This window comes from Lycium ferocissimum, chromosome 6, assembly GCF_029784015.1.
Source record: "Lycium ferocissimum isolate CSIRO_LF1 chromosome 6, AGI_CSIRO_Lferr_CH_V1, whole genome shotgun sequence".
NCBI lineage: Eukaryota > Viridiplantae > Streptophyta > Magnoliopsida > Solanales > Solanaceae > Lycium > Lycium ferocissimum.
In genome coordinates, this window is record NC_081347.1 from 7,213,643 (window position 1) to 7,230,375 (window position 16,733).

The window sequence follows — 16,733 nt, forward strand, 5'->3', positions numbered from 1 at the left end:
CAACATATACACGGCTACAACTTCCACACCACAATTTCATGAATTTCATTCATTTCCACATACTTCACATCATGCACAAGCATCCATAACACATGAAAAAGAGATTAATCCTTACCTTCTTCACTTAACTCCTCCTGGCTAGAGTTGTGTTTTTGCAAGAAAGAAGAGTTTGCTTGCTCCAACAACTACCCCATGTTAATAAGGACCTTCCAATTGGTAGAAAAGGTAGAAGAAATTTATTTCTCATCAATTTTTCATAGCACCATATTCGGCCATGGCTATGGCCGAATGGTCTCTCTCTTTTTCTCCAAGTTTCTTGAATTTTCTAAGGGGTGGAAGATGAATATAATTCATTTGCCATCTTTCCCCTACATATATAATTAACACATGTGGCCCATGGCCCCACACATGCCACACGGCCATATGGCCTTTTGTTCATGAAATGTCAAGTTTCCATAATTCACTTTTAACCCTAAATTTTTCTTAATATTCCATGCCAATAAAATTATAAGCAACTTGTCTCTTAAAACAAAATAGGAGGTTAAAAGTCCCTACCTCGCATCCCGGAATAGTCTTGTTTTTAACTTATCATGGTTGGCTCGGATTATCCTAATGTACAAAATACGGGATATAACATTTATACTAGAGCTATCGGGTACAAGTTCCATGAATCTTGCCCCCAATAATGTTACAATATTAATGTCGTAGTAATGGTGGACAATAAATATGACAATAATGCCTATTAAAATCCCATGGGAGGTGCAAAGTCTTCTTGTAATGGCTGCATTGAATGACATTTGGCCGGTGAGTTGGCATATGTCTCTGGACCCTTTATAGTTTCTGTCTCAAGAAGCGGTTACCAATTTACTTCGCATGATCCTCGTTATGCTTTCACGGAGTCCCTTGCTTGCTGACTTGAATATGACATGTCACCATCGCCATGTGTCCTTTTTTGATACGTCCACTTGGTGTCGACTGATTTTGCCCTATACAATCTCTCTATAAGATTTTTGCAGTACTGCAGGAAGCAAGTATGTGGTAATGTTCTCCCCATTCTATCCAAAGGTATTGCATCGATCACTAATGTCCAGCCAAATATTTTTGAGATAGTTACTTGTTGGGATTCTTTTATGTTGGAAGAGCCAGAGGATACTTTTTTTTTTTTTAAGGAATTTTAGCTTTCCAAATCCAATTGAACGGAAGGAATCTAGTAGCTCAGTTGGTTGACTACCTGAACTTTCAACTTGTTATTAATGGTTCGAATCCTACGTTGTAATCCCCTTCCAATTTCCCCCTTCCCCTACCCCTAGGTAATAATTTTTTTTTTTTTAAAAAATGAAAAATAAATAAATCCAATTGAACGCAGTAGTGGTGGCTCCATGTTCATTGTCCCATGTTCCTTGACAATGGCATCATGGACAGATTTTGTATAGAAGGTGTCATGTTGATGAGTTTCAAAGTTGCAATGTCCTTAGAATAATTTTCAATGGTTACATACATACAATGTTGATAAGTTTCAAAGTTGCAGCGTCCTTAGAATAATTTTCAGTGGTTATAAACGAATTTATGATGTTGGTTGGCCTGGTCAAGCTGTTTGGCAGTGCCAGTGAAATAGCACCTACTGCCACCCAACACCTTTTTTTTAAAAATTTATTTAGCCCAACCAACGCCATAAATATTGGTATTGATCTCATTCTTGGGAAGGGGCCCAATGAAGTAGTTTCTGATAAGGTTCTTCACTACAGCCAACCAGCTAGCATACCAAAGATTGACATTTTTCCCATCCCGTACAAGTCTATAACCCGTCTCAAATACTTCATCCGTTTCAACTTTATCTGATTTTAACTAAATAAGTGTGTGGCCATATTATATAAAATCATAATTTCATATTTTGATTTTAAATCAATATTTATTTACGCAATTTAATAAAATTTTAACTGTAATTTCATATCATGATTTCAAATCCCAAAATCTCCGACAAAATATGATTTGAGATTTCAAATATTAAACGGAAAACTTGACCCATAAATTTATATTTTGTGAAAAAAAAATTCATAAGTTGATAAATATATTTACCAACCATGTTTACCAACCATTTATATTAAATGATGCAAGTTGGTAATATATTTATAACAAATTTACTCTTACCAACTGCATTTACTTATATAACTCATGTTTAATTTTCCTTTTTATGGCAGTAAAGTTCGATCACTTGATTTTCTATGTTTTAGACAGACTTTCTAATAGCGTATTAATTTTTTATTAATTATGATTTGTTCATTTGGTAAGATTGTATAAGAATTTGAATTTTTTTTATGGTTTTCACAACATGTGAGGATTTTATGTCTATAAGAAAAAATACAACTTAAAAAATTCAAATTACATGTCTAAACAAAACTTTAACTTCAAATTATCATGATTTTAAATCAGATATTTCATATCATGATTTTAAATCATATTCAAACGGCTCCTAAGTACGAAATTTAAGAGACTAAAAAACTCTTTTGAACCTTGTGGACTTAAACTAAAAATATACACTAAAACATACCAAAATACTTTTTAATGTGTTGTTAAACATATTAGATGGAAAGTTAAAATAAAAATTGCAAAGGAAAAGGAAAGCGGCATTATTTTTTAATTGCACTAGAAAGGAAAGTAAGATAGAGGGAGTAGATACAGACCGGTATTCTTGGAGCTATTGAACGTAAGAATCAAGTTACGTCACTTATCAAAATGTATAAGATTGTTTAGATGCTTTTGTTTTTATATTTTTATTTTAATCCTTGATTACTAGTCCGATCACTCAAATATTCTCTCTCCTGTTAACTTGGAAAAAATATAACAAATAGAGAACGGCCAAAAACACATCTAATGATACTTTTTGATGACTTTCTACTTGAATTATTAGGTTTACATTTTCTATTTAAACTATCATCAACTATTTATTAAAATACAATTGAATTTTTAAGTGTTTTTATTTTCTATCTAAACTATCACTAATTATTTATTAAAACACAACTGAATGAATATGTGATGGTGCTGGAAACTCACAAAAAATTGATACTTAAGGTGTGTTTTTAACCATCATGTCTTAATTTTTTTTAATTTTACAATTAGTTCCTTTAATTATCCGCACAGAGTGTCATCTGACACCACTTTTAAACAAAAAAAAAAAAAAAGAGTGTACACGAGCACCCATAATATACTAGTCAAAATGTATTTGATAAATAGTTAATATCTGATAATTTAGGTAGGAAACTAAAAAAAATCATATTCATATGTGTTTTTAAACATTATCTCTATACCAAAATATTAATTAAAAAATAAATGAGAGGATCATAACATTCTATTCATTTTGCAAGGGTCCTCCTTTATTAATTTCCACTGAAACATTTTCTCGTTTTCCTTTTCACTCCCGCTACTTGAGCTAAAGTTCGTCCGATCAGGTAATATCTTTGTCCAAACTGTTTTGAGTTTTGTTAATTCCATCTCCACTTTAGGTGGTTATTTGTCATCAGTTTCTTGGGTTTTATTTTTTATTTTTTATTTTTGGGTGTTAAGGGTCTGTAAATACACCCTACCTTAACTACTATCAGGGGTGTGGGTTTTTCATCCAAACTATCACCACTGATATAAAACATTGATATCCGTTATTTACACCTCTACTTGATAGTTGAGATAGGAAAAGTCTACTTGATAGTTAGTGTGTTTTGCATGCTAACTAATTGGTGATAAAAATTCAAAAAAATGTGATACTTGAGTTATATTTTTGACCCTTATCTCTATTTTGATTGATGGCTGTGGGAGAAATCGATGAATTTTTGATTCTTGCTTTCAAGTGTGTGTGTGTATATATATATATATATATAGAATTTGGAGGATTTGTTGTCAGTTCAAGTTCAGTGACGAAATCAGAATTTTCATTAAGGGATTCAAAATACGAATAAATAAACACATGAAGAAGCCAAACGGGTTCAACACCTACTATATATACATAAAAAATAATTTTAATTATGTATAAACAAGATAATTTTCCATTGAAGGGGTTCATCTACTTGGCTCCGCCCCTGTGTTCAACTGGTGAACATAATAGTACTCCGTCCGTCTTTGACCGCTACTTTTGTAAGACAGGACAATTGGAAAATTTCTGTGTATTTTCATTGAAGAAGAAGCATGTATATATACAAGTATATCTACTAAAAAATAAATGCAGAGAATAAAATATCCTCTACATATTTGCCTCATTTCTGTTGGTTCCTTCTATAACAACTTTATTTCTTTACAAATGCTTCCTATTTTGTACAGCTGTAGACATTTTCAATCCTGTGGCTATACTCTTTTTGTCAACTTTTGATGGTCCAGATTTGTCCACTGCTGTGTTGGGCTGAATTTGTTCACAAGATGCTCCTTTGTTCTGATGACCAAAATAAGCCCAATTATTATTAGCCCAGTTGACCAAAGTGTTGGAAACATTTTCCTTTGATAGCCTCTTTTCCTTTTCTCCATTACTAAAATCAGACATATTTTCCTCTTTCACTTCGAATCCCTTTTCTTTCTTTTCTTCTGTGAGAGTTGAATTCGAAATTCTATCATTTTGTCCTAGCTTTTTAAATAGTTTCTAAATATATAAATTTTATTTCAAAAACCTTGAAGATTTTATGTTTTAAGTTGGTAGTCAAATTTAGGAGCCGTTTGGATATGGTTTGAATCACGGTTTCAAATCATGATTTGAAATCATGTTTGGACATGTAATTTGGATATCTTAAGTTGTATTTTCTCTTATAAACATAAAAACCCCACATAGGTTGTGAAAACTATCAAAACATTTTCAATTCTTATATAATCTTACCAAATGAGCGAGTAGTTAATTATAACAAAATAATACGCTACTTGAAGGCCTTTCTAAAAAATACAACATGAGTTGATCAAATTTTAGTTCAATAAAAATGAAAATTTAACATGAATAGTAATGTAACTATTCTTTAATATAATTCTCCCACATGGTAGACATAAATAAAGGTTGGTGGAAGTTAATGAGGTTGGTAAATGATTGATGAGAGTAATTGTTAAAAATATTTACCAACTTATGATTTTTTTTTTTATAAAATATAAATTTATGGGTCAAGTTTTATATTTAAAATTTTTAAAACTATGGTTTGAAACCCCAAATCATGCGTTTTTAGATGATTTGAGTTTCAAACCATGATTTGAAACCATGAAATGAAATGCATGTCCAAACACTGATTTCATCTCATAATTTCAAATCATGATTTCAAACCGCATGTCCAAACGCTTACTTAAAATGTTTGACTATCTAAATCCGAACATCAAACAAATTGGGATGGAGAGAGTACTATTTTGATCATCATTGACTGCCGTCTGTCCCCACAGTTATTCGTATACAGCAACTTAACTGCTGCAAAATTAGCTTTTAACTAATGATTTAAGTTTAACAGAGAATTTGAAGGACTATCATCCAATTTATGGCATACGTTAGGGATTGTTTCTGTTTAGAGGAATGTATCAAGGACCAAAATAGTACACCCAATAAGTAGTGGCGGATCCAAATTTTTTATTTAGAGGGTTCGAAAAATAAAAATGTAGTGCTTGAGATTTGAAGTTGGAACTTTAAGATGAATTTTGAATTCCCTAAACTACTAAGCCAACCTCTAATCTTGTGTTGAGGGTATTCAATACATATATATATATATATATATATATATATATATATATATATATATATATATATATATATATATATAATTATATATATAATGTAATATATATATATAATGTAATTTTTTATCGAGGGTGTTCCTCCTCTAGATCCGCCCCTGCCGATAAGGATCCTTTCCGTCAAATTGTACTGGTTAAAAGAAGAAAAAGAAGTGCGAACACAATCTTGATTGTGGGCACCTGCAGTTGCCAATTTGGAAGAAATTCATGGCATCTCAACTTGCCTAAATTGGAAAGATAAAAGTTTTCCAAAAATATCTGGAGTACTCACCACCTTAAGCCGTTGCACTATATCTACAAATAGAGCAATTCAAGGGGAGTTTGTAGAGAGAAGCTGTAATTGTTTTGTTTCCATTCTTGAGCTTGTCTTCTACAATTTCTTCCGTTATTCAGTGTAGGAAATTATTCTAGTTTCTGCTTTTAATTAAATAGCGGAATTATTCTTCTTGAATATTTTATTTCTATTTTCTTATTTAATTAGTTAATTCACTCTCAACTCTTTATGATTTTCTCAAATAGTAATTAAAAGAAGAAATGTTTGTAGAATAGATAAACCAATCTTTGTTGGTCTATGCTATTATTTGACAGAGTAGGAGTTAAAAATAGGCCAAAGTCATAGATGGACCCCTGAACTTGTCCTGAATTTTCATTTAGATCCCCCAACTGAAACGTTGACAATCTGGGCCCTCGAACATAAGATAAACTGTGTCATTTGAACACCTCGTGCCAGGACACGCGTCGTAAGACACTACTGTGATACATGGAAAAATAAGCCATGTCACAAAAAAAAATTAATTTTAAGAAAAATTAATTATCTATTTAAATAATTTAAAAAAAATCTGAAAAACCCAACCCATCCTTTCCGATAGCCCACTTCACCGCCGCCATCACTATCGCCGCCACCACGCCCCATTATTTGCGTGCTTCAAAATCTATTTAAATAATTAAAAAAATGGTGCGTTTTTAGTCGGAGATTTGTTTAAATAGATTTTGAAGTCTGCGAATGCTGACGAAGTGAGCTATCGGAGAGGATGGGTTGGGTTTTTCAATTTTTTTTAATTATTTAAATAGATTTTAAAGTAGTGTTTTTGGTCAAATTAATTTTTAATGATTAAAAATTTTAAAAAAAAAAAAAATTTGATCTCTCACGCTCGTTTAAAGTAGTGTCTTGTACGCGTGTGCCCACCGGTACGAGGTGTTCAAATGGCACAGTTTATCTTATGTTCAAGGGTCCAGATGGTCAACGTTTCAGTTGGGGGGTCTAAATAAAAAATCAGGACAAGTTCAGAGATCCATCTATGACTTTGGCCTTAAAAATATATATACGCGACTCATCATAAGATTTTTTTGAAAACTAATTCTTCTTTTAGTGAAAAACCTATATCATTGTTCCGTGTTACAGATGGTGTGAGTTAAAACTTGGTAAATCGGATAGCATGTTAATTTGGAAAAGTTTACATTTTATACCAATCCAAGAAAAAATTTACATTTTATGCCCTGAATTTGACCTACAACAAGGTACTAACTTTTTCATAGCAAATAAGATACGGTGACCTTTTCATGAAGTAAGGTTCCTTCCATTTACTTTGTGACCGTCCCTTCGAGACCGATGTAATAGAATGCTCCATATTTTTTGTTTGTATGACAATCTTTCCATTTCAATCTGTTCAAAAGAGAATATATTACCTTTATATAATAAAAAATGTTTTAAAGTTCAAATTTCTCATTTTACCCTTGCTTTTATAGTCATAAACATCATGACACATTTAGACCCCAAATTCTAACAGTACTTTTGGTATGTGCTAAAAGTCTCTCCTTCTTTCTTCTGTACTCAGTCAAACTTAAGCTACTTCCATCGTTTTGTGAGTCCAGTAAACTTAAAGGGAGAAATTTACCATGGATTTAAGCAACCCAAAGGTCATCACATGCAAAGGTGTGTATTACATTGTAATCATAGAGAGGTTTTCCTTTAATTGTAGAGATAATAGTCATAAAAACACCCGAACTATCATTTCTTCGCGAGTTTCACACCCCAACTATCAGTTGTTTCTTTTTCCTATCTGAACTATCACAATTTATGTATTAAAACACATCTCGAAGGTGACTAGGTCAACTATCAGTTGTTCCCTTTTCCTATTAGACTATCACCATCTGCACAACTAGGTGTGTTTTAAAACATAGATGGTGATAGTTCAGGCAGTAAATGGGAACAACTAATAATTGAGGTGTGAAACTCGCGAAAAATTGATAGTTCAGGTATGTTTTTGACCATTAACTCTTATTTTAACATTACATATCGATCAGTTAAAAAGGAATATAATGCATGTGAATATGTAAGTGCAGCTGCAGTAGTATGGAAGGAAGGGGAGAGGTTAAAGATGGAAGAGATAAGAGTGGATCCACCAAAATCAAATGAAGTTCGGATTAAGATGCTCTTTGCAAGTTTGTGCCACACTGACATTCTCTGTTCCAAAGGCTTTTCCATTGTATGTTAGTCTATTTCCATTCCACCATAACAATATGATCTGCTCTTAATTTCGTATAAACCACTTTCTTCAAGCTAATTTGGATGGTTTTGTTTGTTTTTCTTCTTCGACCAGCCTTTATTTCCTCGAGTTCTTGGACATGAAGGAGTTGGGTAATCATCTCTTCTTTCTTTGTTTCTTTCGATGTATATATACTAAATTGTTGCATGAGGAGTTGCATTGCTGCTTCATCATGTAGTGAAAAACTAGAAAAACTTAAGCTTTTAAGTAGTAGTTGAGAGTTTGATATATCATTGGACTGCAATAAAATCAAGATTCACTAGTCACTATATATGGTGTAAAACAGTTCAGTGATAAATTTGTGAAGGAAATTATGCAAACGTTTACTTTATCATCTAGTGAAAAAAAAATTAATACATGTGGATGTATGATACTTCACCAAATTAGATCTCCAAAACTTTGTAGGAATATTGGATATCTGTGTATTTGCTACCGGTACTTGTAAAAGGTGACATACTATATTTTAGTCTCCAAAAGTTTGCTTGCTAGTCTTTCTCTTCTCACCCACGCGGTTCTATTTGCTTACCATTTTCCTTTTGGATGTTTTATTCTATTGCAGCCAGCATATAATATATTTTTAATTTCTCAATACACAATCAATAATTCAGATTCCTCATCCTCCTATGCGAAACATAATTTAGAAAATAGATTTCTCTTCACATGCATTATTGGAAATTGATTTGAATAGAATCGCATGGATATTTCTGAGGGTCTATCAAAAACAACATCTCTACCTCGCAAAGGTAGAGGTAAGGTCTACGTACATTCTACCCTCCCCAGACCCCACTTGTGGGACTACACTGGGTTTGTTGTGGATATAAAGGATTTATTTAGTCAAACTCGACTAATTTGAATATTCAATTTGCAGCATGATAGAAAGTGTGGGAGAAAATGTGACAAACGTAAAAGAAGGAGATATAGTGATGCCACTTTACCTAGGAGAATGCAAAGAATGCCCAAACTGCAAGTCAGGAAGGACCAATCTATGTCACAAATATCCACTGGACTTTTCTGGTCTAATGCTTGATGGGACATCAAGAATGTCCATTAATGGAGGACAACAATTGATATACCATAGTCTTAGTTGCTCTACTTGGTCAGAATATACAGTTATTAATGCCAACTACGCCGTCAAGGTTGATCCCCAGAAGATTCCGCTTCCACATGCCAGCTTGCTTTGTTGTGGATTTACAACAGGTTATGGAGCAGCATGGAGAGAAGTTCATGTTGAAAAGGGCTCAACTGTTGCTGTACTAGGTCTTGGTGCTGTTGGACTTGGAGTAAGTACATTTTGACTCGTTTAACTACCTATGTTGCTCGGACTCTTCAAAATGCTAATGGGTGCTTATCAGATCCTCCAAAAGTAGCGCATGTTTGGAGGATCCGATACGGGTGCAGCATCATTTTTGGAGAGTCTAAGCAACATAGTTAACTACTATCCTTCAGTTCGATTTATGATAATTTTCTTTTTTCTTAATTTTGACTCTATTCCACTAGTAATTTCTCAATGAAGTTAACTTTTCAAATATTAATATAAGGAACTTTTCAAATATTAATAAGGGTCGTGTTGTTGGGTATGTTGTTGAGTTGTTGAGTTGTCTCACATCGGTGGGATATGAAATGTTTTCTCCTTTTATGGGTTGCGGGCAATTCTCATCTCATGAGTTAGTTTTTGAGGTTTAATTAGGCCTATGATTCATTTGTTAACATGGTATCAGAATTGGACTCATTCCAATTCTTGATTTACCTTATATTATACTGTTCAAGCCCAAGTTGGCAGATTTGGGCGTGTGGGCGAGCATCATATTGTTATGGGATAAAGGAGTAAATAAATTCATGATGTACTATAGAAGTTAAGAAATTTCCATAAAAATGCAGGTGGTAGATGGAGCTCGAAGTCAAGGGGCAGTCAAAATAATTGGTGTTGATATAAACGAATTGAGACGAGGAAAAGGAGAAGCCTTTGGAATGACGGACTTCATTAACCCTAAAGATTGCAAGACATCAATTTCAGACATGATAAAAGATGTTACTGGTGGCTTAGGTGTTGATTATGTTTTTGAATGTACTGGGATTCCATCCATGCTTAATGAAGCCATTGAAGCCTCAAAATTAGTAAGTTTTTCTAATTACTTCTGTTATTTTATCCTTCTACTTGGCATTTGGAAGCTCTAAATTTCTGGAAAGATTCTGAATTCTAACTGAATTTCTGGATCCAACTGGGTATGTTGTTGTTGTTGTTGTTGTTGACATATGAAATGCATAATTGCTCAAGCATAATGTACGAGAATTTTCTTAAATGAACTACAAAATCGTTGGTTTCCATTAAATGATTTATATCATATTATATTATATTATAACTATATATAAGTGAGGATCCATGAGTTTTGTAGTCCTCGCAAATCTCAAAACTTTAATTTTTGCCCTTCTTTTCGCCTTTATTTACGTAGTTACATGTATGTATTTTGGTAAATAATGCAAAGTTTGATGGCATTTATATCCCAAAAAATAACAAAGGTGGACCAAAAATTGACAACTAATCAAGAATTTTTTTCCAAAAGTTAAGGGTCCAACATATTGCTCTAGCCTTTTATTAAATACTTGCCAAATTGACAATAAGCAATAACTTTTTGTGTACCTCTCCTTTAAAAAATAGAGCAAGAGATAGGATTACATATAAATAAAATTGTTTATGTGTTGTATATATGTACTGATATACTCCTATATATTTGCACGCACAGTGAAAGACTAAATCTATCTCTATGACCTAAACTATTTTAAGAAATAACTCAAAATGCATTTTTTTAGGCTACTATTTGTTGTTCAACACACATGTCATATCTTTGCTCAATTTTAGTCTATTCAATGTTTTTAAATGCTAATAATTTGATGAAGTTATCATAATTTTCTAAAGCTTCATTTTATACAATTTTCTTAATCCAAGATATAAAGTATATAAACTAATTAATTTGGCTCGATTTAGGTTTGATAAGTTACTTAAGTGCAAATTTCATGTAAAAGTATAGCAATTCTAAACGAAGGAAAATAAAAAATTAAAATTGTCATTTTCTTATTTATATACACCTTATATATAGTTAAAACTTATCCTCATTTAGATAAGTTAATTTTTATGTACTATCAAGAAATCATATAAAATTGATATTATTTAATTGGGAAAAGGGCTCAATATACCCCTGTACTTTGTGTTAGTAGCTAATTTTATCCTCTGTTAGTGATTGTGAACAAATATATCCCTGTCGTCTACAACGTTTACATCCGTACCCCTAATTGGATGAAAAATCCCAAATCAAGCTAAAACACCCAAATCACTTAAAATAACTCATTCACTTAATTGATCCGCCCCGACCCAGCTATTATACACAACTCCCAGCTCAACTCTCTCTAATCCCTTAAATGAATAACCCAAACTCCGATCAATCTCCGGCAACTCAACTCTTTTCATTCATTGAATTGGGTTTTTCTTGGTTTCATATTTTCATTTTCTAAGTAAAGAATCTAACTTTTAAATGAATAACCCAAACTCCGATCAACCTCCGGCAACTCAACTCTTTTCATTCATTGAATTGGGTTTTTCTTGGTTCCATATTTTCTACGTAAAGAATCTAACTTTATTATCTGATGAATATAACTTTAATATCTGAGCAATTTGTTGTCGGAGGTTGATCGGAGTTTGGGTTATTCATTTAAGGGATTAGAGAGAGTTGAGCTGGGGATTGTGTATAATAGCTAGGTGGGGCAGGTCAATTAAGTGAATGGGTTATTGTAAGTGATTTGGGTGTTTTAGCTTTGATTTGGGGTTTTTCATCCAATTAGGGGTGCGGTGTAAACTTTGTAGACAGCAGGGGTATATTTGTTGACAATCACTAGCGGAGGATAAAGTAAGCTATTAAAATAAAGTAGGGGGTATATTTGGCCCTTTTCCCTATTTAGGGTCAGTTTGGAAAGCCACCTAGTAATTGGAATTGGTGTAATTACAAGGGTAGTAATTACACAGCCTAGTAATTACACAATACTATAATTACAATGACATGCTTGTTTGTCATAATGTAATTACAGCGTAATTACAAACGTGATGTTTGGTTGCACAAGTGTAATTACACAGTTAGTTTCATGTAAAAGTAAAACTCAATTATAAAAAATTTAAAATTAATATTTAAAAAATATGTGCCTTTATAAATGATATTAAACTAGTTATTTAATAACACATTTCTTCTTGAAAATACATTACTTAATAATCATATATTTGTAACTAATATTGTAAATAAATAATTGATATATATATTTCAAATTAATAATATTTTAATTTTAATTAATTATAAACTTAAAAGAAGACTTTTTCTGTGAGAATGTCATGGATTGGATGTTTGACAAAAAATAATATTTGTAAATATAATGTCATAATATTATTCAGATGTTTGACAAAAAAAAAAAATTCATCAACTGTAAGTGAAAAATAAACAATAAGCAATGTGAAACTACAAGTCAATAGTACCAAAGCAAATAATTTAAAATCGAAAATATAACCTAAATTTAAAATTCAAAAGAATTTTTTTAACATAATACTCTTATGTCAAATTTCAACATTACATAAGTAAGTTCCAATGTAACTTAAGTAAATAATTCAAAAGAAAGGGAAAATATAAGTCTATAACCTCATTCACAATGAAATTCTACTTTAATAACGTCACTCATTATATGTCAAGTTTGTTAATGACTTATTCTTTCTAATATTAAGAGGTGTAGTTTAAAAAATTAGAATAATAAAACGGTTATACTAAATGAATTAAAAAAAAAATACGAGCAATTACATGGAACCACAAGAAGTAAAGGTTGGGAGTGAGAAGAAAGGAAATGAAAGAAAATATAAAAAGAAAAATAATTAAAAAGTAAAAATAAAAAAACAAATTAAAAATAAAAACAAATTAAAAAAAAAAAAAAAAAAAAAAAAAACTAAAAAGTAATCCTGTAATTACAGGGCAATTACGCCCAATTCTCAACCTCCCTCTCAATTACACTCAATTCCCACCTAACTGTGTAATTACTTAGTTAAACAAACAGGGTAAACTGTGTAATTACACCCAATTACACCCAATTCCAATTTACTTGGGTGGCTTTCCAAACAGGCCCTTAATGAAGGATAATTTAGCGGGAAGACTTCTTAATTTCTAGGTATGAGTGATTTGTTATAGCCAATTTTTTCCTTTTAAACTAAAACATTTCTTATTTTACATTTAAACATAACCTGGGTCATATTTTCCTCTCAATATGTTTCTCTCTATTAAACATATCATATTTTACTTTTTTAGTGATATCATATGTGCTTACAAATACAAAAAGTAAAAATTATTGGATGACATTATTTAATGTTGAAAATGAAGATAGAGTTATCAATCAAGATTATATTATCTTTAAAATCTCGTATTTGATTAACTAAAAATAAATCTTTTTAAGCATACAACATATATGAAGAACTAAATTGATTCTTGAAGTTCATTTTATGAATTTAGGTTATTTAATGTATTTCATCTAAAACTAAGGTTTAAAAAACACATTTGACTAGCATAAAGTCTTGACACATATAATAATAAGTGAAGAAGTAATAAATATAAAAAGAAATCTATTTCTATCCATAAATAAAAATAGCATGCTCACAAATTCATAAAAACACAAATAGATTTTCAATTTATGATTTTTTGCCGAGTTGTAATAATCATACTTTATCATGTTATAGTTTATAGAATATCAAATGACTTGCGCTTGCTAATTTTCCTACCCATATAAATATGTTTATTAAAAGAACTATCCAATTATATGACGAACAAACTATAATAATTGTGAAAATTTATAAACAAAATATGATTAACTTGCAATTGCATTAAATTAATTATGTGCTAAAAAAAGTGCCACAAATTATACTTCTTTGATAAAACTTATCATTATTTTTATATTTTGAGTTTGGGTTGGGGCTTAGCACGGGCCTCTGGCAACTAGTATGTTGTATATATGTATATACTTCTTACGACCCAAGCCTCTTCATCTCGACGAGGTAGGGGTAAGCTTAGTACACTACCCTCCCCAGACCCCACTTGGAGGGTTACACTGGATATGTTGTTGTTCTTACGTCCCAAAAGAATGACAAATTCTCAAATTTCTTTAAGAATTATGATACGTAGTACATTTTACATAGTTTCTGAAACATGCAAATTCTATTTCAAGAAGATTGATAAGTCAATATCCGAAGTTATACCGGGAATGTGTAGCCTCATATTGTGAATTCGTACATTCTTTTTGGGAACTATATTTTGTTGATAAGACACACAAATTAAACATGCAGAAAAGTTACTAACATTCTTCTTCTCTCAATTAGGGAATGGGGACAATTGTTATAATTGGTGCAGGAAATGGGATAAGTAGGGAATTCAACTTGATTCCCTTATTATGTGGTCGAACAATGAAAGGTTCAATCTATGGTGGAATAAGAGTTCACTCAGATCTTCCTGCTATACTTCATAGATGCGCAAATAAGGTGCAATTTTCTGCATTTCTTTGTTACATTAAAGTGTTTTTAGAAAAAATATTTCCTAGTTTTATATTCATTTAAGGCCAAAATATTACACGGTATTGTCTATAATTAATTTGTTTACTTCAGACAAACTTTTTCATGGATTTGCTCTTTTTTCCATTCCCATATTAGCAGCGAATTCAATTAACAAAAACAATAAAAAAAAAATAAAAAAAAATTAGCAGCGAATTTATCCATACTATGAGTGATTTATAGATAAGGTGAAAATTATGAGAAAATTTATTTATTGAGTTGCCATTAATTCCATAAGTTTGTAACATGCCGATTCATGTGGCGGTGTTAGATGAGGTACGAGGTTAAGAAAGAAAAGAACATTTTTGAAATTTGTGATCTAAATCAAGCTATAGAAATTTGTGGCTTAAAATTCAAAGTTAAATTCTTTCTAAATAAGAAATTACGAAAATCAGTTTTGTTCGCTTACAAAGTGTAACCTCTTGAAAAGTTCTTCAATATCTTCAGACGGTATAGATTAATTTTGTAATTAGAATTTTTTTCTTCTTCTCTTTGGCATTAGCAAATTTTCATTCTGCAGACAATCATCTTTTTTTTTTTTTTTTTAAATTTCTTTTGCAGGAGATTCAATTAGACGAGCTTATAACTCACCAAATTTCGTTTACTGAAATCAACCAATCATTTGAGTTATTGAAAGACCCACATTGCGTCAAGGTTCTTATCAAGTTCTAAGAAAACCAATTATGAGTATATGTTACAAGAGATTTGAAAAGGCTATTTTCTTCAGTTCAATTTATACAACAACAACAACATGCCCAAAGACAACAACAACATTCAATTTCTTCAATTCAATTTATAAGTGGCCATAAGAGATCATTTCCTCTTTTCTATGTGTTCGGTTTTCTCTAGGCAGTGGAAATAATGTTGAGTTATATGTGGTGTAAGTTTGATCTCACTATGAATTCGACAGTAAAAGAAAAGACGCGTTTTAAAACGATAACAAGTTAAGCTCGCCACTTTTATACTAAGGTGGGATTTGATGCAACCCTATTTCATATTTTATTTCAATTTGGATCATAAAAAACTTTGTTGTACTATAAAACTTTGATTTTTCATCTTTACAGACAAATAGCTATTTTGATACATCATGCATTAAGCAGCACGATATTGGCGGATATACCCTCGAGAAAGGGGTATCATCCCAAAAAGAACGAAAAAACGTTATAAATGTGTGTGAATATATTTTTCCAACAAATAATAGGTATATACAGAAATCAATATGCCCACATCACTTCAAAATAATTATCAATTTTAGATTGGAAGGAATAAATGCCTCAAAACCAACATAGATCTTATGAACAAGGGAAAAACCTTGATTTTCTGTGTATTGAAAATAAAGGAGATCATCTCCTTATAAAGTTACAAAGAAACCTATACATGATAAATACAATTAAAGAAAGATTCTAGGCTAATTATATGTAATAGATTCTAGGGTAATTATATGCAATTTACCTCCTAATGAATCAACCAAAATTAGAGCAATACATGGAAGGAATATATTGTAATTGATGGTGATTAACACCCCCCTCAAACTGATGGTGGTCAACCAACAGTTTGCTAATAAAGAATTCATGTCGTTTCTTCGTTTGAGACTTGGTGAAAAAGTCCGCCAGTTGATCTCTAAAGGCAACGTAAGGAAGAGAAATAAGACCGTCATCAAATTTTTCCCGAACGAAGTGACAGTCAATATCGATATGCTTGGTTCGTTCATGAAAAACAGGATTGGTGGCAATCTTGACAGCACTTTCATTGTCACAGTACATAGGTGTGGGAGAGGAAGAGTGGATGCCAAAATCAGCCAACAAACGGCGCAACCAAACAACCTCACTGCAGGT

General features: G+C 31.6%; 1 protein-coding gene across 2 annotated transcripts; it reads left to right on the forward strand.

Annotated features, from left to right (window-relative positions):
- The first annotated feature begins 3,316 nt into the window (after nt 1-3,316).
- Nucleotides 3,317-15,888, forward strand: LOC132059129 (8-hydroxygeraniol oxidoreductase-like). Of its 2 annotated transcripts, none has more exons than XM_059451635.1 (8): nt 3,317-3,446; nt 7,572-7,669; nt 8,080-8,222; nt 8,337-8,374; nt 9,151-9,562; nt 10,161-10,397; nt 14,671-14,829; nt 15,460-15,888. In XM_059451635.1, the coding sequence occupies exons 2-8, from the start codon at nt 7,633-7,635 to the stop codon at nt 15,568-15,570; spliced, it is 1,137 nt and encodes a 378-aa protein (XP_059307618.1). In that variant the 5' UTR covers nt 3,317-3,446; nt 7,572-7,632; the 3' UTR covers nt 15,571-15,888. The 2 variants fall into 2 exon arrangements, with proteins under 2 accessions (XP_059307618.1, XP_059307619.1); XM_059451636.1 differs by having other exon boundaries at nt 3,374-3,446; nt 7,609-7,669.
- Nucleotides 15,889-16,733: the final 845 nt, after the last annotated feature.

Bases quoted from the DNA above. Each gene is read 5' to 3' on its own strand.
- LOC132059129 (XM_059451635.1), top strand. From the start codon at position 7,633: ATGGATTTAAGCAACCCAAAGGTCATCACATGCAAAG. The intron at 7,670-8,079 runs GTGTGTATTACA...ATGTAAGTGCAG, and splicing joins AAAGGTCATCACATGCAAAG to CTGCAGTAGTATGGAAGGAA. The intron at 8,375-9,150 runs GTAATCATCTCT...TTCAATTTGCAG, and splicing joins CTTGGACATGAAGGAGTTGG to CATGATAGAAAGTGTGGGAG.